General features: G+C 35.7%; 1 protein-coding gene across 31 annotated transcripts in view; it reads right to left on the bottom strand.

The window, feature by feature from the left end:
- magixb (MAGI family member, X-linked b) overlaps positions 1 to 27,546 on the bottom strand; it is a 177,533-nt gene that overhangs the window by 121,971 nt on the left and 28,016 nt on the right. For all 31 annotated transcript variants that reach the window (XR_015498256.1, XM_087265117.1, XM_087265120.1 and 28 more), the window contains exon 2: positions 12,391 to 12,677. Coding sequence is in view for 30 of the 31 variants with exons in the window: in XM_087265110.1 (XP_087121236.1) it covers positions 12,391 to 12,677 (287 nt within the window). In the remaining variant the exon portion in view is untranslated. The remainder of the gene's footprint in view (positions 1 to 12,390; positions 12,678 to 27,546) is intronic.

Below are 27,546 nucleotides of genomic sequence, written 5' to 3'. Positions count from 1 at the left end.
CACACACACACACGCGCACACACACAGTGTGATGTACTCTGAAATGTGCAAAGTAATCACACTTCATTTTAACAAATTGAGAAGTTGCCTTGTTAAATCTTTTGAAATTAAGTGGCTGGTTTATTTGATCTAGAGGGAGCTCCTGTATCTTTAAGCCACCAGAGTAACCTATTTTGCATATGAGTTGTGTTGTGGATGAAATATAGTTTAAATTTAAATTATACTCAACAAAAAGGACCAGCAGAGATTTGTTATAGTTGTATTTTGAAGCTTCAACATCGTCACATTAAGGTAGGTTGTGACATTTTTGTCAAAATTGAGTTATGAACATATTTTTATTAATTGACAACTTATTTACATTATGGGATGATTTTTTATAAGTTGTTTACATTAAGACTTTTTATTTAAAAACAAATGTTACACAACACTGTTTGCTATGGAATGCAAAAACTTTGAAGCTCAATATCTCAAAATCATTCAGAACGCAGATAGAACCTTATAATTCCAAGGTGACGATATATTAAAACACAGACAGGACTTAATATCAATCTCTACATAATCAGATCATTTCGTAAGTTTATTCGCATCCATTCACTCAGGAAAAATAGCAGTAAGAGCTAAGTGATATGACACAATGCATAACCGTACATTGTTCGCTTACACTCACCAGCCACTTCATTAGGTTCACCTGTATAACTGTTTTTTGGACAGGTGTACCTAATAAAACTTAAATTTCTAATCAGCCAATCACATAGCAGCAACTCAATGTATTTAGGGATGTAGACATGATCAAGATGATCTGCTGCAGTTCAAATCGAGCATTAGAATGGAGAAAAAAGGTAATATAGAGGATGTTGAAGGGTTGTTGATGCCAGATAGGCTGGTCTGAGCATTTCAGAAACTGCTGATCTACTGAGAGTTTCATGCACAATCATCTCTAGGGTTTACAGAGAATGGTCTAATAAAGATAAAATATCCAGTGAGCGGCAGTTCTGCGGGCACAAATGCCTTGTTGATGCCAGAGGTCAGAGGAGAATAGACAGACTGATTCAAGCTAATAGAAAGGCTACAGTAACTCAAATAACCACTCGTTACAACTGAGGCATGCAAAAGTGCATCTGTGAACGTACAACATGTCAAACCTTAAGGCGGATGGGCTACAGCAGCAGAAGATCACACAGGTCCCACTCCTGTCAGCTAAGAACAGGGAACTGATGCTATAATTCGCAGACTCACCAGAATTGGACCATAGAAGATTGGAAAAACATAGCCTGGTCTAATGAGTTTTGATTTCTGCTGCGATATTCAGATGGTAGGGTCAGAATTTGGCATTAACAACATGAAAGCATAATTCCATCCTAACTTGTATCAACAGTTTAGGCTGGTGGTGATTGTGTAATAGTATGTGGGATATTTTCTTGGCAGACTATGGGCCCATTAATATCAATTGAGCATTGTGTCAATGCCACAGCCTACCTGAGTATTGTTGCTGACCATATCCATCACTTTATGACCACAGTGTACCCATCTTCTGATGGCTACTTACAACAGGAAAACGCGCCATGTCATAAAGCGCAAATCATCTCAGACTGGTTTCTTGAACATGATAATGAGTTCAATGTGCTCAAATGGCCTTCACAGTCACCAGAACTCAATCCAATAGAGCACCTTTGGGATCTGGTGGAATGAAAGATTTGCATCATGGATGTGCAGCTGACAAATCTGTTGCAACTGCATAGTGCTATCAAGTCAATATGGACCAAAATCTTTGAGGAACATTTCCAGTACCTTGTTGAATCTATGCCACGAATTATTAAGGCAGTTCTGAAGGCAAAATAGGGGGTCCAACCCTGTACTAGTAAGGTGTACTGAAAAAAGTGGCCAGTGAGTGTATACTCTGCAGTCTACATGTGCTTGTTGCCTCATTACAAACATATACATCAAATTGTGCAATGTCCGCTTAATTTCTTGGACCCGGAAACAGTATTACATACGTCACCAACATGTCACCTCTTAACAAGCGGATACACATTAAACTAACAAATGATACAGTTAAACAGACCTTATGTCTTTTCTGGGTGGAGCTTAATAATTTTTTATCCATATAGGCCCCATTTTGTATTGTCAGGTGCTGTGAACAGATGGCTGGCTGAGAACCACTCATAAAAACCCATTCTAAAAAATAGTTTAAGTGTGTGTGTGCACTGGCACCACTATTTGCCTCCTGTCCAAATCCCTTTGCAACATATAGAAAAACAAATGTAAAGATGTGAGGGAGCAAAGTGTCGCAGATTATAGTCTCCCTGTCTCTCCTGCCTTTTTACAATAGAGTCCCACAAACAAAGAAAGTTTAATAAAACCCTAGATAAACTTAACAATAAGGGAAAAAATGGTCATCTCACTAAGAAATGTGGCCAATTAAACAGCCTGAGGTGTGCATAATAATGATCCTGTGTGCAACAAAACACAGTTTTTTTGCTCAGACTCACCTCACAAGAATTTTACACTCAACAAATTGACTTAAAACAGGGACATAGTGGTGTTTGAGGCTCACAGTATGCCATTTCCATTTGCTGAACTTTTATTATTCAGCTATGCATGGGTAAATAAAGATGTACATTCTACGACACCTTTAATTTAGACACGTTATAATTATTTAGGGTCAGGTAACTACACAAAGTACAATATCAATCTTCTTAATGTCAATAGTCCTGCATTGTTTGTGCTATGAACATGCCCCAAATCAAACAGATTGTTAATTTTCTACCTGACGGAAGATAAAATAATCCCATGAATTTGCATTAAAGGGGAATTATTGCTGTGCTTACAAACAGAATGAATATAGATTTAACTTTTTTTTTTACTTGGGCTAGAAAGCAAAAGCATACTATAGAATTGACATTACCATAACAACTACCTAGGAACACCTCAGCGACCACATATAATGCATAGTAATGCTCTAAACTCGGCAGTGCACCTTATACAGTGTTTCCCAACCCTGTTCCTGCAGGCACATCAACAGTACATATTTTGGATGTCTCCTTTATCGAACCCATTCATTTCTGTTTTCGGGGTCCATTCTAATGTTCTGATGAGTTGATTCAGGTGTATTTGATGAGGAAGAGTTTGAAAATGGTGTGCCTCCAGGAACAGGACTGGGAAACACTGCCTTAGTAACTACTTAGCAATGATCTGGCAACCAACAGAACACATTAGTAAATTCCCCAAGAGCTCCAGAGCACAGGAGTAGCCAGCAAATTCAAAAGCAACATTAAACACCTCAGCTATTGCATAGCAAGGATTTGAAAATGCTTTACCACCAAAATAAACCACATTAACCAGCATTAAACACTAGAAAATTGGCTAGAAAAGCAATCAAGCACAATAGTACCTGAAGATTTTTGTGTGTGTGTGTGTGTGTGTGTGTGTGTGTGTGTGTGTGTGTGTGTGTGTGTGTGTGTGTGTGTGTGTGTGTGTGTGTGTGTGTGTGTGTGTGTGTGTGTGTGTGTGTGTGTGTGTGTGTTTAAAAGATATTTAATAGACGTGAAAAATCATGGCTACAACAGAGTTAAATTTGGGCTGTCCGTAAAAATCTAATAGGCATCAAACAACAGTCCAAAACTAGACACTAAAGAGAAAGGAATGAATGACTAGACATTTGTAGACTATTGCTAGACATCTGTTAGATTACAAATTAAAATATGACAACTTTCGCCTGTTTTAGCCACACTGCAAAAAATAATTTTTTCTGTATTTTGTGATTTATGTTTTCATTTTCCCCCTAGTTTATTATTGCTTTTGAATTGCTTTATATGACCTTGATCTTTTTTCAACAAACTTTTTTTCATATTTTATTTAAGCTTTTTTTTATTTAAATACAAAAACAGTACAAAGGAAATCCACAGGTATAAACACAGCGACCCCAGCAAAAAATCTGAAAATAAAATTTATTAATTAAATTAAAGTGAATAAATAACAATAACATTGGTTTTACCAATCCAAGCAATCATAATGTTCATATTTAATTATCAGAGTATCCAATAAATCATTGGCATAGCACTAATCAGCTTTGAGGAAATCCAGAAAAGGTTGCCATACAGTTTGAAATTGGTGTTGAGATTTTGATTCCAAGGAGCGCATCCTCTTGAGCTGAATGACTTGACACAATTCACCCATCCATGCTTTTTCAACATGGAGGGTTGGAAGTGCATTCATTCATTATCTTTTGGTTCAGTCCCTTTATTAATCTGGGGTCGCCACAGAGGAATGAACCGCCAACTTATCCAGCACGTTTTGCGCAGCTGAAGTCCTTTCAGCTGCAACCCAACACTGGAAAACACCCACCTACACTATGACAAATTTAGCTTATTGAATTCAACAATACCGCAAGTCTTTGGACTGTGGGGGAAACCGGAGCCCCTGGAGGACACCCACGGCAAAACGGGGAGAACATGCAAACTCCACACAGAAATGCCAACTGACCCAGCTGGGGCTCGAACCAGCGACCTTCTTGCAGTGAGGCAATTGTGCTACTCACTGCGCCACTCTGCTGCCCGGGTCGGAAATTTTCCAGTTTAAAACTATCCTTTTTTTTGCTAGAGTAAGGGCCATCAAAATGGGACGTTGCTGGGAATTTGGAAAAGTGCATAGTGTCTTGGAATATCCAACAATTGCAAGACAATGATCCAACTTAACCTGCCTTTGAAAAAACTTTGAAAAAAATACATTTCCAAATATATTTCCAGGAATTAAAGGATTTAGGACAAAACTAAAACATGTGGAATAGAGAACACTCTGTTTTACATCTGTCACAGATAGGGGAAATAGAATCACAGATTTTACTTTTATAGCATAACTATAGCTTATAGTTTACTTTTTGAATAATACATCCTATGAATTACTTTCAACTGTATTAACCTGTGCCTTGTGTTTATTGAACAACCATGCATTCTTTAAAACATTCATTCCAAGTTTCATCAAGCACTTTTTCATCAATTCCCTAGACCAGGCTTCTTTTATGTTTTAAACACACATCTTATTGAAAAACATTATTACAGCAACTTTTATAAACATTTTAATACCTTGACGCCGTGGTTAAACCCCTACTCTTTTCGAAAACGTACTGGCATTTTTAAAGACCACAGAGAGTTAGGACCTCGGTTTAACATAACATCCAAAGACGGCTCTCACTGAACAGTACAGTCTCCTTCGCTATACTGGGGCATTAGGATCCACACAAACAGCAGGTTGAGTACCCCCTGCTGGCCTCACTTGCAGCACTTTTGGCAGCATCCTAGCTTTCCCATGTATCTACATTGTAAAAAAAAATCGTATTTTTACAGTTTATTTCTGGCACCTAAGGTAAAACATAAAATAACGGACAATAAATTACAAAAATTTACAGTAAAATAACAGCTGTTGAATTACAGAAATTTACCAGAAATTTTAATATAAGAAAATTTCTGCAATTTAATATCCGTTATTTTACGGTTTATTTCTGTAATTTAATGGCAGGCACCTCAGCTCCCGTAAATAAACTGTAAAATTACAGATTTTTTTTTTTTGTGCAGGTACTGACCAGGCACAGCTCTACTTAGCTTCAGTGGGCGACTATGTCAAGTGTATCTGACTGCGGACTACAAGACGGGGGCGTAAGATGAAAGAGCGTAACTTGCAGTAAGTTAGAGGCGTAACTTGATGTTATCGTCATCCCATTGAACCAAGTTGACAAGATGGCAGAAATACTAACCAGAGAACTTTTTTAACAGATGTTTTCATGCGATTTCTCTAAACTTATCCACAATCAAGTCATGTGATATATTATATTCATCTATTTAACAACTCATGCAACTCCACTCATTGACTTCATCTGTTTTGTCATGACTGTTAGCCTACTCGGCATCACCCCCTTTGGTTGCAAATAACAGTACAATGGCGAACGTGTCAAGTATGAAAGCCTTCACAACTCGCGGCTGTACATTAATAACTATGATGGTTGGGTTTAGGTTCGGGGGAGGTGTAGATATTAATAACTCTGATAGTTGGGTTAAGGATTGGGGTAGGTGTGGACATTAATAACTTTGATGGTTGAGTTAAGGGTTGTGGAAGGTGTAGATGTTAATAATTCTGGTGGTTGAGTTAAAGTTTAGGGAAGATGTAGACGTTAATAACTGGGATGGTTGGATTTGGGGATGTGGTGGGTGTAGACGTTAATAACTGATGTACAGCACTATCTAGCCGACAACATGACTCCATAACTTCAAGTTATGCCTCTAGCGTACTTCAAGTTACGCCCCTAAGGCACAATCAAGTTACGCCCTTGTCTTCAGCCCGCAGACAGACCCTATTCGACCATGTAAGAGTTGCAGAGAGCTAGCTGCCAGCAAAAAACCTTGAAATAAGATGCCAGAATCTATTTCAGTTATTTTGCAGAATTATTTCTCTCTTTATTATTTTACTTTAACTGAAAATTCTTTGTTAAACTGTAGAGTACAATTTTTTAACATCAACAGTTGACAAAGCAGTGATCAACATCCCATAATGCAATTTATAACCATAAATAAAAGAAAAACACTTGTGAATCACAGAATACACAAACTGTTAACAGATTTATTACAGTGCAAGATGTCTGTGAGAGACGTCTATTAGACATATTTTAAACATAAACAAACAAACATCAAAAAGACGCTGTTTAATAATTCATTATCCTGCAGAATATTAGAAGCAAGAAACAATGGAAATTAAACCGGTTTAAATCCTCAAGCTTTCACTCTGATCACTTCCAGCCTTTAGAAAAACAGAACTGCTTTTGGATGTATTTCATCGGGGACAGTACATATTGATCTATTTTAAAATAGAAGTGCCAGAATTAGCACACAGCTCCTGTTCTCTGTGTCCACTGTTTATATAGGAAACACAGGCAGATAAAAAAAAAATGATATTAATAACAGAGCAGGAGCCGTAAGTCCGTATTACAGGCCTATGGGATATTCTCATCAGCTAATGCAACGTACAACTGTAAATTATAACCTTACTGACAAAGCTCAATTTAATACTCAGCAGTTAGTAGTTGGAGGTGTTAGAGGTGCGAGAGGAGAGAGAGAGAAAGAGAGAGAGCCAAGGGTGAGGGAATATAGAGGACTCGGTTTGCTCATCAATCTAACAGAGGACAGAGGAAGTCATGGTCAGGTGTGACATATTGTTTGACAAAAAAAAAATCATCTATGTCATGACACTGTGGAATAAATATCAGCTCCCCCTAGGGGTGACATGTGACCAATGTGACATAAATACCACAATCCTGCAACCAGGGACCAAAATCTCCATATAAAGAGCTGACAAAGATGAATTTTGCCATGTATCAGGGAATATTGTTTTAGTGTTGAAATATGTCATGCTGTTTTGACATTAAGAATAGCTGATATAGAGGTATTAGTTAGGAGGACCTGTTTCTAATGAGAAAAAAAGTGTTTTAAATATAAAATACAGTGAATTTACTTTATATACTTTAATTTACATCATAGGTCTCAAACTCAAATGCAGGAGGGCCAAAGCTCTGTACAGTTTTGCTATAACCCTAATTAAAGACACCTGATCCAACTAATCAAGGTGTTCAAGACAAGGCCGTTTCTCAATATGCGCACTCCAGCGTTCTTGCATCCTCATGTTCTCGTCATCACCAACTTCAACGTCATCATCAACTGTCGAAGTTCAGTTTCAAAACTCAAGACCGCAAGAACGGAGGACGCATGAAAGGTCTCGGATGTGTTCTTGATATTGAGAACGCATCGATGCAGACTTGAGCACCAAACTCGCTTAAGAAGTCCCAGAAGTCATTGCGGCTGAATAAAGGAGGTGGAAGCGCAACATTTTGTATAGATTTATTATTAAATTTAAAATATATAACTTATTTATCTCAAGAGTTTCCCTAAATGAGATGGTGAAGGTAAACATTATCATGAAAATCTTTAAAAAAGTAAAAAAAAACATTAAAGTCATGCTTACACTGTGAGATTTCAGCCACAATTTTGTCATCTGAGACAAATTTGGGAAATCCTAAAAGATTCCTGAAATCCTAGGCTAAAATCTGTGATCTTTGATCGTTGGTTTGACATGTTCACACTGAGCAGCTTAGCACCAGTTGCAATCAGATTTTTTCTTCGATGAAGCTCTGGCAGTGTCAGAAGTTTTCGGACACCTCCCTGCAGTGTGACAACAGGTGCGATGAGCATCAATCCAAGAGATAGATAGTGAAAGTGTCACAGGTGGATGACGTCAAACTCCAGGGGCAATTTCTTTTGTGTTTCCCATTTGTAATTTTCCATTAAAAACACGTAAAGGTCATGTGACCATCAGGAAGAACAGCCATAGACTGCTTCTCAATTCCAAGAACACAGTGAACAGACTTGCGTTCTTGTGGAGACCGATCTTGCCAAGATAGGAAGAATTAACTGAGGAAACGGCAAGAACACAGAACGCGTCCTGTAAGAAAAGAGATGCCACATTCTTCCCCAGTTTTTCCTGATGGTCACATAACCTTCACATATTTTTAATGGAAAATTATTTAAACATTGCAGCATTCATCCATTGATTTATTGTTTTTCCTCATTTCAATATATATTCAGTCATTCATTATCTTTTCGGCTTAGTCCCTTTAGTAATCTGGGGTCGCCACAGCTAAATAAACCGCCACCATATCCAGCATATGTTTTACCCAGTGGATGCCATTCCAGCTGCAACCAATCACTGGGAAACATCCATACACACTTATTCACACTCATGCACTACAGACAATTTAGCCTACCCAATTCACCTGTACCGTATTTTTTTGGACTGTTGGGGAAACCGGAGCACCCAGAGGAAACCCACGGGAACGTGAGGAGAACATTCAAACTCCACACATAAATGGCAACTGAAGAAGGTCGAACCAGCGACCTTCTTGCTGTGTGGCGACAGCACTACCTATTGCGCCACCGCGTCGCCACTTAAAAAAAATATATATATATACTATGCATAAAGAGATTATAAATATACGTTGAACATTCCAAATAAAACTAATTTTAATACAAATTTCTAAGAATAAACACCCTTAATGTGTTTATGCCTTTATAAAGATTTTCATGGTAGTGAAATCTCACAGTGTAAGCACGGCTTTAATGTGTTTATGTCTTTATAAAAATATTCATGGTAATGTTTACTTTCATCGTATCATTTAGGGAAACTCCTCAGATAAATAAGTAATATCTTTGAACTTAAATTAATAAATCTATATAAAATGCTGCACTTCCTATCTCCTTTATTCAGCCGCAATGACTTCTGGGACATCTCGAGTGAGTTTTGCGCTCAAGTCTGCATCGATATCACATCCGAGAACTTTCATGCGTCCTTTGTTCTTGCGGTCTTGAGTTTTGGAACTGAACTTTAGCAGTTGATGATGACGAGAACACGATGACACAAGAACGCTGAAGAACGCATATTGAGAAACAGCAAAAGACTACTAGAAAGATTTAAGCAGGTGTGTGTTAGAGCTAAAATGTGCAGAGCTGTGGCTCTCCAGGAATTGAGTTTGAGAGTATTGGTTAATATCAGGGGTGGGCAAATTAGGTTCCGGAGGGCCGGTGTCTTGCACAGTTTAGCTCCAACTCTAATCAAACACACCTGATTATAGATTTCTACTAAGCTTGAAGATACTGATTAGCATGTTCAGGTGTGCTTAATTAGTGTTGGAGCTAAACTGTGCAGGACACTGGCCCTCCAGGACTGAGTTTGCCCAACCCTGGTATACATAGAGGGAGTATTTCATGGGTGAAAATGTGCTTACTAATATATAAACCAGTTTTTGTAAAAACAAACAGATTTAGCTTTTGAAAAAAAATGCAAAAACTATTATTACAAATTCAAATAAAATCCACTGAAAACTATCAATATAAAAACTGTAATAAACACTATAGTAATACATCAATATCATTCTACAAACAAACAAAAACTGATAGATGATAAAAATAATAAATGGTAAGTTTTGTAAAAATGAATTTTTAGCAGCTATATTTCAGTAGTTAATGAGGATCCTTTAGAAAGTATTCTAATAGGATTGTTTGCTGCTCTTACTGCATTTTTGTGGAAACCTTGACTAGAAGGTTCAACAAACCAGTGTCTAACTGAAACAGAAATCTTTTGTATCTTCATCAATGTATTTTACTATCACTTTTGGAAAACTTTAATGCATAGTTGCAAAATTATGATTATTTTCTTAATTTTGTTCATTGAATTGCAGTCCATTTGTAAAACAGAGACTATGCAAATGCTGAGATTATTTCAGTGGTTGTTAGCATGTTGCTAGGTAGCTGCAATGTTTGTTATTGGTGGTTTGTAGATATTCAGAGCTTTAACTTAAGTTAAGGGTTCAGTGGGTTTCAGTTGAAAAGATTATTTCAAATGAAGAGAAAATGACAAAGGGTATCCCACAGGGCTCTATTTTAGCACCAGTTTTATTATTTATTAATGACCTTGGTTATGGAGAAACCTCAGCTGGAATTAATTTATATTCTGATTATATTCAGGCACAATTTTGTATACACTTTAAAAAATAAAGGTACTGGAGCTGTCACTGGGGCAGTACCTTTTTAAAAGATACATATTTGTACCCAAATATTCAACAGTGGTACCTAAAATGTGCATATTAGTACCCAAATGTACCTGAAAAGTACATTTGAAGTACCATTATGAACCCTTCAGGTACAAATATGTACCTTTTGAAAAGGTACTGCCCCCGTGACAGCTCCTGTACCTTTCAATGAATTTCAATGAATCAATCTCTTGCAGGAAATAATTCCGTTTTTGCGACTGTCAATGACCAACTTAAATTTGGTTTTAAATTTGAATAAAATGAAATTGTTGCACTAAAACAGATCAACTAACAGAACTTTAACTTTACAAATTTAATCTATTGCAAAAAATAAATATATCAGTATATGGTTAGATGATAAACTGGGATTGTACATACGTATAGAAAAACATTAAGATTAAAATTTGGATTACTTTTTCACTTTCACACACATTTTACATTAATACAACGAGATAAACCCTATAATTTCATACAACGAAGGAAAGTGAATATGCTGCTGTTTATCACAAAAGGATTTTAGGTAAATTACTAGTTTATAGTTTTTATACATGTTCCAAGAGTTTATTCAGAGTTCGGCAAAACTCCCACTGTTATATAAATAAATAAATAAATAAATAAATAAATAAATAAATAAGTATCCTTCAGTCTTATGGCTCTGTTGTAAAGGGAACATGTACTTGTTATAAAATTTAAATATAAAATATTTTTTATCTATCTATTTATTTGTTTCTTTCTTTTTCTTTGTTTCTTTCTATTTTCTTTCTTTGTCTCTAATATTTGTCTTATGAGAACATAGCTCAATTGCATTTGTTTAATTTTGTTGACATATGTTTTAGTACAAACCTTTTTGTGCAGCCATTTTGGTTGGACTTTCTAGAAGAAGAGATCTTGTATCTCAATGGGACTATCCTGCTAAAATAAAGGATAAATATGTTTATGGGAACCTATGAGAAGGTTGTGAGAATAATGTAAATTACTGGGGGTTTGGTGAGGGATTGACCCACCTAATTAACTCGTTTTCCCCCATGAAGGACATCAAAACAAGAGGTATGTGGGGGTCAGCCCTTTAATAGTAGGAAATAGTTTTCTCTGATCTAACATTCATTCATTCAATTTTTCAGGGGTCGCCATAGTGGAAAGAAATATCTCTGATCTAACAGATCATATAAATTTACATTTGACCACCCCTATAACAGTACCATTGTCAATGCATGAAAGTTCCAATCAATCTATGCAAGAAACAATGAATTCAAAAGTCTGAAACCTAAGATCTAGAGCACCAATAGACATTGTGAAGTGTTCACATGACAGTTCTTTCGAAAATAGGTCTTTGTTTCTACATAGACTAAACACATAGTGTTTCTACAGTATAGCCTAAAAAATACAGTAAAGATGCATAGTTTGACCTTTGATAACCTTTGAAGCTAATCAGAGAATACTGTAGGTCAGAATACTATAAATATTTCACAAATCACTGAAACAATCTCAAGTTTTATTAATAAATTAGATATCATTTAAATTAAAATTTCAATATGCAGAAATTTGATTCACTGAAGCATGCATTACACAAACTACCAAAAAAAAACATGATCATCAATGTAAATATTGCAAACTGATGAGATCTGTAAAATAATAAACAAAATAATTCTGATGCTCAAAATATCAAGAACCACTAACAATAATAACAACTGAAGGAAAACTATTATTTAGAGACCTCAAATCCATGTTAATACCAGTGCAGTGACAATGTTATCATCAATCATTACCTGGAGAAACAGTCTTGATGCGGATCGGATGAGGGCAGGAGTTGAGAAGTCCGCGCACATCTCCTAAAGTCAGGCCCAAAACGGGAGTCCCTCCGATTTCTAAGATGATATCGCCAACTGTGATCCCGCCCCCTGGTGCAGCCGTGACGAATGGGAATTCTCCATAATCGGCCCCGCCCCCGATGGCTATCCCCAACTCTCCAGAGCCGACCAGCGGGACGAAGTTCTCCTGCACTTTGGACCGCCAGTGCAGCTTCTTTACTGCAACCTTAGACATGGCCACCGAGCTGAGAAAGAGAGAGAGAGAGAGAGAGAGAGAGAGAGAGAGAGAGAAAGAGAGGATATAAACAGAGATTAAATTCATGTCAGTAGGGACTAAACAGAGAAAATCTAATGCAAAACACTGACTGCTTAGAAATGTTGTACATATCGATGGATGAAAGACAGTCTTAAGGTTTTTCGAGAGACTAAATAAATCGCAGAACATTCATTTTCCATGAACTACTTCTTTAAATCTGGAGCTGACATGGAGCAGACAGATCAAAAAAGGGCAGGAGGTTGGTTTTGCCTTGAACAATAAGAGCATGTCCTCATTTCTATGTGGGCTATAAGGACCCTCCAGACAAATCAACAGATGCCGTGTCAGTGGGAGGCAAAATGAGCACAAACCTGCTGCATCAAAACAGGTGGAGGATCTCATCAAGCCAGACGTTCAAGAACACATGCAGTGGCCCCAAAAAATAGTTCAAAACATGAATACATGCTAAAAAATAAGTTTATATGAATGCTGTTGTTTTTAAAGAGATCACAAAGAAAATTAATTCTGTCATCATTTAATCACACTAGGGCTGCACGATACTGGAAAAAACTGGCATTGCAATATTTTGTATTTCTGATATATATATATATATATATATATATATATATATATATATATATATATATATATATATATATATATATATATATATATATAAGCAGTCAGTAAATCAGAATACTATCATCTCAAAAATATTGCAAGAATCAGATGCTTTGTTTCCAGTGAAGACTTAGAGAAACTTGTTCATGCTTTTATCAGCAGCAGGGTGGATTACTGTAATGGACTCCTCACTGGCCTTCCCAAAAAGACAGTCAGACACTTGCAGCTCATCCAGAATGCTGCAGCCAGAATTCTGACCAGAAGCAGGAAATCAGAGCACATCACACCTGTCCTCAGGTCTCTACACTGGCTGCCAGTTACATTCAGAATAGATTTTAAAGTATTATTACTGGTCTATAAATCACTAAATGGCCAAGGACCTCAATACATTACAGATATGCTCACTGAATACAAACCTAACAGATCACTCAGATCTTTAGGATCATATAAACTAGTAGTTCCAAGAGTTCAGTCTAAGCAGGGTGAATCTGCCTTCAGCCACTATGCTCCTCACTGCTGGAATCAGCTTCCAGATATGATCAGATGTGCTCCAACATTAGGCACATTCAAATCAAGACTGAAAACACATCTGTTTAGCTGTGCCTTTACTGAATGAGCACTGTGCTGCGTCCGACAGATCGCACTATTATGTTTTTCGTTTTCTTTTTCATTCTTTTATAACCTATTTTAACTCATTTTAATTTGTTTTTATCTGTTTTTAATAATTTTTATTGTCTGCATTTTATGTTCCTAAACTTGTCTTTTTTATTCCTGTTTATGTAAAGCACTTTGAATTTCCACTGTGTATGAAATGTGCTATATAAATAAACTTGCCTTGCCTTGCCTTGCCTTATATATATAATGATATGAACAAAATTTTATGATATGACTAAAATAGTAATTTTTTGGAAGGAATTCATAGTTTTTCACTGCTTGGGATGATTTTCTAGGAGAGTGTATCTGCATAAAATATACAAAATTATCCAAAAATATACTAAATAAAACAAATTAAAGCACAGATGAAAATCGTAGAACAAAAATAAATAGGACATAAACATAATTTTAAGGTTTTTGGTGGAGTCTGACAGTATTGAGCTACACATTCAATAATCAAATGTAAAAAAAAAAACTACATAGTTTTGATTGTACAAGTATTTTCATATATCATTATAAAGATTATCGTGTTTATTCAAACTTCTAAATGAAGAGGACTGAATGCAGACACAGTGGATAGCAGTGCAGCAGGTCTATTTCAAACATTAACCCTGCCGGTAACCTGGAGAAACATGTGTGAACATGTGTGAACACAACACAATAACACAACTCACCTATAAATAATAATGAGAAACCAACGCATCATCACTCCACTAGCAGATTTGCACTACGTCAATGATTTTGATCCCACCCCAAAAATTATTTTAAACCCGGAATATGAAATTAGCTGACAAAAGCACCAAATTATCCAGTTTTCTCCACAATTAAAGCTGACAGGTGCTAACATTGTCTTAACTGATGCTCAACACACACAAATCTGTTAATTATTTTTTAAGTACTCCAGGGTGTCTTGAACCTTTAAAAATGCATCCAAGTAAAATTCTGTGTTTTCTGGTTAATTATAATCCCAACTTGACATCACAGATCCTGCAATGTGACTATTGCAGAATCGTGCATTGCAATTTCCAAAATTTTTCCAAGAAAGCTGGAAACCATTTACTTCCATAGTATTTGTTTTTCATACTATCGATGTTAATGATAACTGGTTTTCTTAGAAAAAATCTTCTTTTGTGTTTATAAAGGTCATAAAGGTTATACTCATAAAAGTATCATCATATATTTATAATTGTTTGGAACGTTGTTTGGAATATATAGTGAGTAAACTTTAATTTTATTTTAAATTATGACAAATAATTCCAATAACAACCAGTTAATCATCACAGTAATGTTTTAAACTTTAAATTATAGAATTATATTTGTAAACTAATGCATAAAACTAATAGGATAAATAATGATGTTTCCTTGTCAAAAAAAAAAAAAAAACTGTTTACATCTTAATTAGACATGCAATAATGTTTATGTGGAGTGTTACCATGCATTTTTAATTTGAAATAATGGTCTAGAACACTAGTAGTTCTACATCTTTAATATCTTTGTATGCTTGGTCAGTGCAACAAAGAAACCTTTATAAAAGTCAGTTATTAAAAAAATACAACAGAAAATTAACATATCAATTAATAGAATTAGCTAATTTAAATAAATGAAACATTGTTGTAAAGAGCTTTTAGTTCAACCATCTGATAAATACACATAAATGTAAATTTAAGAAATATCTCCACAGTTAAACCACAAACCTGTGTAAACCTGAGCAGAACTGACCTCCAAAACTAAAAGTCATTGCAAAAAGTGCCTCAGAAAAATGTATGTTACTTCTGGGAAAACCTCTAGCAGAATTTTGTCTGCAGAAGCCACTTGACTTTATATTTTATCATCTAATGCAATAAAATGGATCAATTGTGTGTGGCTTATGCGGCCGGATACTATTTTTGGTCACTCAACCAGGCTTTAGTTTTTATTTTTTCCACAAAATCCTCTAGACCTGGCCTACTGGGGCCTGTGCTCTGTAATATTAGTCTGCATAAACAAAATTGCTATTGCATAACATAAACAGAAAGCTTATTGAAATGATGATTTACTACTATATTACACATAATGATGCAACTTTGTCTATTCTTCATATGATTTACTATGTATTTAATTTCCTACACAATAAGTAAGTCAATTGAATGTAATGTTCAATTATTTGTTGCTATGTGACAAATGAAAATGTCAATTATGCCTTTTAAGATGTAGTTGGGAAATATGTTTTCCACATTTTAAAAATATTTACATTATTTGTACATCTAACTATACTTGAAGATAGTAAAAAAAAACAGTGTGAAAACGTAACTACTTATATTACGTGTGACACAAATGCAAAATTAAAATGACTATACGATTATAAACTTGAAAATAAGAGATCAGATTTGTGACAAATACAAAAGGTTCTGCTGCACTAAGCCTGCATTCAAGAGAAGTTTGTTTCAAAATGGCAAAAGCAATCTTGAAAAGCGAAAATGAACACTGGTAGTCCTTCCAAAACTGCATTTAGCAAAAGATAAGCTGAAATAAAGTCAACAAAGAAAGCAGTTTATTTGATGATGATTACTTTTTTGCTATTTAGTTGATTGCTTTTATTTTTTAAAGTGTTTTATCATTTTTTTTATGTATATGTTTGTTTGATTTCACAAAGAGTGTTTGTTTTATTTGGAACAAAAATAATCCAATAAAAAAAAATTGCAGATAGATACAAGTGTAAAGCAAAATAAACTCAAAATATTTTTCTAGAAATTTCATAGAGTTCTCCTCGTTTTTATTAATGTTCATTTTCACAAATGATATTCTATTTTATTTGGCACAAATTTTACCCACAAAATCAAAAACAACCAAACTCTTTTCACTTACAACATCAAATTCAGTTTCAAAGTGATTTTTTTACAACATTTTGTTCCTTTCATTCATCACAGATCTACTTCCATTTGAACACAGTTGAATTCAACAACAGATATAGATCTAAAGCCAAATACTGTAAACAAACAAATGATTTTCACTTGCAACATCTATCAAATTCAGCTTCAGGGTGCTTTTCTTGTTTTTCAATATGTTGCTTTCACACATTGTTTGTTCCATTTAATTTGGGACAAAGCTATTCCAATACGAAAACAGTTAAATTCAACAACAGATACAGATCTAAAGCCAACTAGACTTAAAATGCTTTCCAAACAAGCAAATGATTCACACAGTTCTCACTTACAACACCTTCACTATTAACTACATTAATAACATCTTGGTTGTTTTATTAAGCACAAAGCTAATCCCATATAAACACAGCTAAATTCTGTGATAAATGCTTTCCAAGAAAAAAAAAAGTTCACACAATTCTCACTTAAAACATCTATCATTTCAGTTTCAGACTGTTTTTCTCTTTTTTTTCACATTTAAACACTCATTTTACTTTCTGGCACAAATCTGAATATGAATATGAATTCACAATATGAAAACAATTCAACAACAGATAAAAATGTAAAGCCAAATAAAATGGTTTCCAAAAACAAACAAGCAAAGGGTTTTTCACACAATTTTCACTTACGATATCTACAAATTCCATTCTTAGTGTTTTTTCTCATTTTGCAATATATTTCTTTTTTGTTTTCACAAGCTTTTTTTTTTTTTTTGACAAATTTAAACCCATATTTGAAAATGGCTAAACTCTATGATAGATACAGGTGTAATGCCAAATAAACTTAAAATGCTTTCCAAGAAAAAACAACAAAATTATTTTTACACAATTCCCACATGCAAAATTAAATTTCAGCATGCTTTTCTCAATTTTCAATGTTTATGTTTGTTGGTTGCACAAAAATTGTTCCGTTTTGTTTGGCACAAAGCTAATGCCATATGAAAACAGTTAAATTCAGCAACAGATACAAATCTTAAGCCAAATAAACTTAAAATGCTTGTCAAGAAAAAAAAAGCAAATAATTTTCACACAGTTTTTACTTGCAACATCTATCAAATTCAATTTCATGGTGCTTGTTTTCAATGTTTATATTCATTGGTTTCATTAATGTTTTGTTCAGTTTTATTTGTTACAAATCTAATCGCAAAGGAAAGGAGCTAAATTCAACAATGTTCATTCATTAATTTTATTTTTATTCAGCTTAGTCTCTATTTCAGAGTTTGCCACAATGGAATAAACCGACAACTATTCCAGCATATGTTTTACAGAGGATGCCCTTCCAGCTGCAACACACATATACGGTCATTCAGTCACACATTTAGTTCATTCAGTTCACTTATAGTGCAAGTCTTTGTACTTGACCGAAGCACCCGAAGGAAATCCATTGTGGCAGAACATGCCATCTCCACACCAACTGGTCCAGCCGGGACTCAAAAATCAAACTTCTTGCTGTGAGGCGACAGTGCTCGTCAATGAGCCACTGTGCCGCCCAATTCAACAATATCTAAAAGCAAAATAATCAACCTTAGTACACTTAAAATTCATGTCAAGGAAAAACTACTAACTGATTTTCACAGAAATCTCACTTGCAAAATCTATCCAATTCAGTTTCAGAGTGTTTTAATAATTTTACAAGGTTTATTTTTGTTCATTTCATAAAAAATGTGTGTTTTATTTTTCACAAATCTAATCCCATATGAACACAGCTAAATTCAACAAAAGACACAGATTTAAAGCCAAGTAAACTTAAAATGCTTTTCAAGAAAAAGCAACCAAACTCTTTTCCCTCAATTCTCACTCCCAACATCAATCAAATTCAGCAGAGTTTCAGCTTTCATTAATACAACTGGAGTGGACAGATCGTCTGATGTAAAGGTGCCAGACCGTGATTTAAAGAGACTGCGATTTTCAACTCTCAGAGCTTTAAAATGTGGAGATGCCCCACTAAGTGACAGTTGGCCAGGCTGGCGCGAGGGGCAGGTGCAGTCTGAGCGAGAGCGCCTTGAGACATGATAGTACTGGAACAGCGCTGTCATTCCCTCGCCGGCCCCATCCAATCTCTTACTAGGGAGCCACTTTAAAGCGGCGCTGATGTGTAGATGTCCGGCCAGAAACAGATAGAGGGAAAGAGAGAGATAATCAGAGAGGGAGATCAAGAGAGGACAGATGGCGAGGAGCGCGAGGGGCTGACAGAATGAAGGAATGAACGTGAGCGGAGGGCAAGGAGTCGGGTCACTGAGGAGATGCAGAGATAGGTTAGTTAGAGGACTGACGCTAGATAGAGCCGGAGACGAGAGAGAGGATAAGGATTAGATAAGATGGGGGAAAATATGTTCGTGACGGCCAAAGGGATAAACCAGATCAAGCGGTCAATATGGGAGAGAGAGAGAGAGAAAAAGAGCAAGACTACTGGCTCACAAATACTTTCAGCGGAAACCATTTTTCCCAAGGTACTACAGTAATCATTATCAAACAACAAATATCACCACCAAAGTACAGCTTCAAGTTCAATGGAGATAATAATATATTTTATATACTGTTGAAGTCTAATTTTTTTATATTTCCTAAATAATGTTTAACAAAGTAAAGAATTTTTACACAATATTTCCTGTAATATTTTAGAAAAGAATCAATTAGAATAAAAACATTGATTATGCTTACATGGACACCAATAATCTGATTTTAATATGATTTAGACCAGGGGTGGCTAATCCTGTTCCTGGAGATCAACCTTCCTGCAGATTTCAGTTGCAACCCTTATCAAACACACCTGCCTGTAATTATCAAGTGGATTTTAGGTCCTAATTAATTGGTTCAGGTGGGTTTGATCAGGGTAGGAGCTAAACTGTACAGCAAGGTAGATCTCCAGGAACAGGATTGAGCACCCCTGATTTAGACAATACTTTGATTAAGAGTCTACCATGTAAACAGCATTTTTTTATTAATTTACTCCGACTAAAGTCATAATCAAACTAAACAGACATAAGACATGCCGATTTTAGTCGCATTATTGAATTGCAGGACAGACAGGTAAAGACCTTAAACTATTACTGCAAGTACTATTATCATGTAGTACTTTTCGCCATGTTTTACGACAGTATAGTCCATACACACTTAGCTGTTTGACACTATTCTCTGCACCTACCGAGTCAGTGAAAGACCACAGACACCTGCATCGCTAAATAGGGAAGGGTTTTTTTCCCCATTCGGCGTGCGGTATCAAATACCATTATAACAACACTCTTCCAGCAGTTCATGCTCGCATTCAATATCTCGTTTGTCACGGGGGGGCATGCATGAAATGTTCCTGAATTAAACTGAAAGTGCCAAACTGCAGTTAAATTCGACAAATTAAAAATTAAACACCTAAAATTACATGAAACTCCGGAGGAAATGTGGATAGCATAGTGACAATGAAGTTAAATGAAGTATGTGCTATCACATGTAAAACAGGATCATGAAAGGAATTCAAGTAAACACCATCATATTATTGCCTTATTCAGATTAAGACAAATAGTCTGATTACTGATGTCCACGTAAACTTAGCCTGTAGCTACGTTTTGAGGGAAAAAATAATTTATTTTTATTACTTTAGTGTCTTTGTTTTTTATTAGTAAAAAAGTAAACCTCGGGGGTGCATCTCTGCTGCAGACTTCAGGTGTTGTCACATTTTGTTTGGAAAGTTTGTTTTTATGTGTTTTGTTTTTTCGTTTTGTTTTTAAATAGTCTTAAATACTTTTAAATATGAGGACTCGTTGGTTTCTGGTTTAGCTGACATAGTGCCTGGCTGTGTTTGTGATCGCTCACCTACATGCGGGAGGAACTCATATTACTCTTGTCCTGGCCTCGTTTCTGCAAACTACGAATGGACTTACCAGGTGATTGCTATGGACTACTAAGGAAGTGGAGGCTAAGGAATCGAAAGTGTTCTCCAAAGAAACGAGGATTGAGAGGTAGCGTCCGTCAGAGGGTTAAAAGAAGAGGTTTTAAACCCCCTTTACTGGTAATCACCTTATCCTATCACCTATATGTTTGGTAAAACCAGAGATAAATTTCCATATGTGGACAATAAAGACAGTAAAGAAAAAATGTTTAGACTAACAACAGATTAATCAATCTTTTTTCTTTTGTGTGATACTGTATATTATCCAAGCATACTTCTTCTTTCTTACTGTGTTGCATACTTCTCTTGCAAACTATGCTAATCTGTTGACAATTTTAAATTGTTTAGTATGAGATAAGGATGTTAATTGTGAAAGTAGACTTGCTAAAGTTATTTTTCTTTATCTTATTTTCTTTTTTTGTCCTCGCTTTCTCTTTATGTTAGACATATCCACACATTTTAACACACTTCCCTCCTAGTTCCTATGCTTATCATTTAGCATCATCCCTAAACAACCAACACAATCATTCAAATGTACATGCACCTTGTTCTGTGCCTATAAGGTGTGCATGCAGACCATGTTAACTAACAAGGCTTGTTAAAATAGATACAATCAGAATATTGCATGCAGCATTTCAGCTTATTTACATATGGCATATTGGCAATAAATATACAAGACAATAAATATACATATTTATTTATTTATTAAATAATTAATTTAATAATTTAATGATCACAACAAAAAATATTTCAGGATCTTCAAGGGCAACCAGACTGGGGCCCCCAAAATGCCATGCACTCAGTCATCCTTTCCCCCACTTACAAGTGCCTAGAGCAGGGGTGGGCAAACTCGGTCCTGGAGGGCTGGTGTCCTGCACAGTTTAGCTTCAACACTTATCAGACACACCTGAACAAGCTAATCAGTGTCTTCAAGATCACTAGAAATCTAGGTGTGTTTGATTAGAGTTGGAGCTAAACAGTGCAGGACACCGGCCCTCCAGGAACGAGTTTGCCAATCCCTGCCCTAGAGTGTGTGTATTAAACAAGTAACCATCTGGCAACAACACAGCAATGTTTGGAAATGGTGTCCATCCAGAATGACCTCTCAACCATCAAGCAATACCCTAGCAATATAGCACCAACACAGAACACTCTGATTAACTACCATGCAAACCATCAAGCATGGGCGTTGCTTGGTCTATTTTAGGGAGGCTGTAGCCCCCCTAAAACTTTTGCGATTAGCTCATAAACTGTACACTTTTGCTTTATGCCTTTTCAAATCATGTCCTGAATTTACCACAGGTGAACTCCAAATGACCTGCTGAAACATCTCAAGAATGATCAGTGGAAACAGAATGTACCTGAGCTCAATTTAGAGCTTCACGGCAAAGGCTGTGAATACTTATGTACATGTGATTTTTTTTTTTTTTTTTTTATTAACTTTGCAACAATGAAAAAAAATCTTGTTTCACATGGTCATTATGGGGTTTAGTGTGTAGAATTTTGAGGAAATAAATGAATTTAATCAATTTTGGAATAAGGCTGTAACATAAAAAATGTGAAAAAAGTAAAGCGCTATGAATATTTTCGGCATGCTGTGTACTTTTCTAATGGTCAAGTAGTCAATTCAAATTCAATTGCAGTACCTACTAAGTAGTAGGCAATTTGGGAAGCAGCCACTGTTGCAGAAATCTTGCAATAACCTAGAAAATAATTAATCAAGAAATAAACCTAGAAATGAGATTGTATATTTAGCCAGCAAACCATATCATAACGCCCTATCAATCGATTCAAACTCGTTAGCAATTCAAATAATATTTTAAATACTATAAAATAACAGCTTAAAATAGATTTTTGACCAGAATACATGGGTAAAGTGATTTTCCCCAAACAGTATATTTTAAATAAAAAACAAATGAATCCTAAAAAACACCTATGTGGAGTAAAAAAAAAAAACATATTGCATAGTTTCAATAACCATAAAACATTATTTACAGCAGGTCAGCGCAGGAGCTAACTTACAGCAACATCTTACGTTTTCGTCCTAATTGTCTCCCTTACGTTATTACGTTACACTGGAGTCTGAGAAAGATCAATATTTCCTAATTGGTGATCGATGCAATCCTAACCAGGGGTCAGATGGAGGAGCAGTCAACCTGACTGCAGATCAGTAGTAACCACAGATACATATCTGCACGTCCCCTCAAGCTGTCCTGCCCACCAGGCTTAATGAGGCTAATTAAACAGCACGAACAGCATCTGAGGAGACATGACTAATTGTTTCCAGTTGAGCGATTGGCCGATCGGTCATTTATCCAGCCACACCCCTAGAGATCTGGCAGCTGATAGGAGGAGTCTTTTTTTTAACAGCCAGCGAGACAGAGACAAACTGAGCCAGGCTCCACGCAGGCTGCCATTGGCACAGGAAGAGGAGTTGTGGATGTGACCTTGGAGCAGGAGAGCTCAGGTGTCCCTGGATAGAGGGGCGGAATAACACTACAAATACACCAAAATAAACATTATTTTTTTAAGTGGATAAATAATTTTAGAAATCATGTTGACATATTTAAAATATGGCATTAAGACAGTACAACTTATTGAATGGAGTGTATGTCAGTCTCTCTGATTCATTTCTGTGTGTGTACAAACAGGTGTAGAATGAAACAGTATCTACAGAGGTATATGGAAGGGCTGATGCATATGTGACAATGTCATGGATTTATACACTGTAGATGAGCACGTGCTGTATTTCATTTCCCCTTCTCTGTTCTTTGTCTATCCAGCTGTGTGACCTTCTGTTGGGACAATACTCTGCACATGGTTTTTGCACATGAAGGATGGCAACATGCCGTTCCACTTAACAAGAAGGAAAATATATATTGTTTTATGTAATATAAATATGAATTCAGTATTAAAGAGTGAATATATAAAAAGGAATACATGAAAAGAGGGTATTTCTTTCAAATACAATGTTAATGTTTTAAACAATGTTAAAATGTACCGTAAAACTTTCAGTATTACGAAATGTCCTCTTTACTTTAAGTGTTTTAAGAAACATTAATGAAATAATGTGTTTAAATGGGTTTTTATGTGTATAATTGATGATACATTAAAATAAATTATATATTACACATATTTTTTAAATATTCTATTAAAAATATCACTTTTTTCAAACAGAAGAACATACAGGATGGCTGGATAGAATACTAAAACTAAAACATATTTTAGTGTTACTCCTTTGGTAATGTCTCTAAATATATACACAGTTTTACATTTCTAATGATTTTTAGAAGTTTACAAAGTTTACAGCATGGACTTTTTATGTTGATATGGTCTTACTGTACTGTATATCAATAAGCCATTATCTATAAGCTCTAATCTACAATCTATGTATATGATATATTTATAGATCTTATTGTCTTACAGGTTGTCTATAAGCTAGTGCACTCTAAACCTAGCAAATTTATTGACAGTCATCTTTCATTTAGAAGATGAAAGCATTCAAAACTTTCTGTTTCTCATTTCCGCCAATATGGATTGGACAGTTTTTTATAAATGAAACATCATCCAATTCAACTCTTTAAACAAACTAATGTTCTAGAAGCCAATATTGCGCTAAAGGGTTCGACAGGCAAACAGAGACATAGGGCCCTCTCCGGCGTAATAAGGCACAAGATGTGTTTGCCATGAAGAGTTGCTATTTTCAGACAAACACAACCCTAATTTTCCTGTTTTGCGGCACTATGTTTAAATAGCAAATCCATTTGTGCCACTTTGTGGACTCATGGGTGTTTTGGTCTAGAAAAGAGGTGTGTTAAAGCGCAGTGTTGGCGCGTTGCTAGTTTGAGGAACTAAAATAGACTGCACAATAGACCAACTGAAAGCAGGTCTAAAGTCCAGCGCAGAGGGCGTTAGTTGGACGCCTCGCTTACACATTGCTTAAAACACAGGATGTACAGCAATACACAAATATCTTTACAAATTATTTATTTATTATAAATTATATATTTATTTCCAGGGACAGATGAGTCTTTGCTGAGGCCAGCTTCCAGCCTCCACCGCTAAGTCTGCAGCTCTGCACAAGACTTTTGGCCAGCGGAGAAATTAAAATGGTTGTGCCCAACTGAGTCTGGTTTCTCTCAAGGTTTTTTTTCTTCACTCTCCTATTGGTGAAGTTTTTTTTTCCCTCTCCGCTGTCGCCACTGGCTTGCATGGTTCAGGATCTGTAGAGCTACGCATCGATGAATTTGCTCTTCAGTGTTTAGACTCTCAGTAATGATTTTAAACCACACTGAACTGAGCTAAACTGAACTGAACTTAAACACTAAAAACTGAACTACCCTGATCCAGTTACTATGACCATTTATGTGAAGCTGTTTAGACACAATCTACATTGTAAAAGCGCTATACAAATAAAGCTGAATTGAAAAAATAAGAAAAAAATTATCTTTCATTTTTCTGTGTCAATCAACATGTCAGTACGAATAGAATGACAAGTTCCTGTATCATTGTGTACATACATAGTCTTGTTGTCAATAGAACACTGTACTCTGGAGGGGTCTGATGTAATATATGGCTACAGTTTGGATTATAATTTAGATTATGTGCGTGGGAGTTTGATTGCAAGACACTGAACAAGATTCAAATTTATGGTATCACTATTTATACTGTAATTTGTTGACAGACCATGTCATGGCAATGCAGAAAGCAAAAGACAGCACTGCATAACACAAAGCGGAAAAGTAGAAATATGAAAATAGTACAATCTCCTTTAAAATGAATCTCTGTTAGAGATCTTAGCTAGTCAAGAATCATCTAGAAACAATTTACCAATTCAGGAAAGATTTACATAAAAGTCTGAGAAAAACTATAACTGTCTATACAGTATAAACAATTATATAACTGCAATATCACAGGATTTACCAAGTTTTTACCATGATTTACAAGTTTTCAAAATCTCAATTATCAATCTTGGTTTCATTTATAATGACATTTTGAAATGGTAATATTAACCAGAAGAACATTGACCGTGGTGTACCTTGAAACTGGCCATGACAAAACAGACAGACAGACAGACAGACAGACAGACAGACAGACAGGCAGGCAGACAGACAGACAGACAGACAGACAGACAGACAGACAGACAGACAGACAGACAGACAGACAGACAGACAGACAGACAGACAGACAGACAGACAGACAGACAGACAGACAGACAGATAGATAGATAGATAGATAGATAGATAGATAGATAGATAGATAGATAGATAGATAGATAGATAGATAGATAGATAGATAGATAGATAGATAGATAGATAGATAGATGGACAGATCACAGCCCAATGCTGTCTATCTATTTGTCGTTAGTGTGGCAAGATCAAACAAATATATTCCCATAGTTACTCCCTCAAATGTCTTGAGGTGTCTTAGTGTGAGACAAACTGTCAACTCTGGTTGGTTTGAGATGCCTTGTGCTGTCAGACACACACAGCGGTGGTTCTGCTTATACAGCTACACATCTTCACGCTCTAAACTGTCAACCTTGCTCAGCGGCATTAGCTGCATCTATATACAAAGGTTGAAAGTGTGTCTCTGAAGATGAAATAGCAAACTCCTTGTCATTGTGCAAATAAGATAAGCAGTTTGATCTGGGACATGAATAACATTTGATGTGTATATGTGTACTGTATAATCCTTTTCATTTATTTGTAAATAATTCTGGGTTCCACGCAATTGATTTGTGTAGGGACAACATAAAGAAATTAATTTAAGTTGTTAGTTTTTACAAATGTAAGCAGAATTAACATAAAACAATTAAGTTGTCCCAAAAAGTCTGAAGAATTGTGTTGTTTCCACTCATTTTAAATAAGTATTTTCAACAATCATTACTGATTTACCTGTTGTAAGCTAATATTACATTTCAATGCAATTAGTAAATCAGACATCCCATATTATTCATATAGCAGATCTTCTGTTTTATTACATCACATTCAGCTGGCTTTACTCTGAGCTAGAAACACTGGTGGCTATATGAAGATCCAGCATATTTTACATGTACTGTAGTGTTGAAAATGCTGACCTGTAAGGTCAGGAAAGAGCTGACCGCCCCATATCCGTTTTCGCATCCAGCCCTCTGTTCTGCTGGGTTGGCTCAGCAGTGAAATTCCATACGGTCCCAGAGCAAAACAATCTTTCACATCTACCGCCATTGTTGTTTTCTCTCTAAATATAGCCGTTTCTTCATGAGACCTATTTTTGGATCAATCTTTATTCCAGGAACACCCGTGGCATTTCATTCATTGGATCATGAATAACTAATGCTATAGGCTATACAACGTGTTTGCCAATGGCACTAGTATAGAGTCACGTGATGGTGCGCGGCGTGTGTCTGCTCGTGGCCAGAATATGGAACAATGGATGCTCACCGCTGTATTCATTATCTTAGCTGACCTTACCCTGGGCCGCTGGCTTTTTAGAGATTGCTGAATTCATTACCACTATAAGTAGTTTAAGTTTCACATTGTTGGGATTTAGAGTCTGAATGCACTTTCCTGGGGGAAAGAACTGTAAAGAGATGCAAGATTTTTAAAAATTATTAACCAATTCTGTAATCATAAAAAAATTCAGGTTAACCATATTATTAAGGTTAATGGTAAAACAAGTGTATTAATCTAAATATCTAAAAAGTAATACTGATTGTAATGATTTCAACACACACAGTATTTAAATACAGTTGAAGTCAGAATTACTGACCCTCCTGTGAATTTTTTCTTTCTTTTTTTAATATTTCCCAAATAATGT

The sequence above is a fragment of the Danio rerio genome, chromosome 8 (assembly GCF_052040795.2).
Source record: "Danio rerio strain M-AB ecotype USA chromosome 8, GRCz13ab, whole genome shotgun sequence".
In the NCBI taxonomy this organism is placed as follows: Eukaryota; Metazoa; Chordata; class Actinopteri; order Cypriniformes; family Danionidae; genus Danio; species Danio rerio.
Note: the sequence above shows the minus strand (reverse complement) of the source record. Positions and strands in the feature narration are given on the sequence as shown.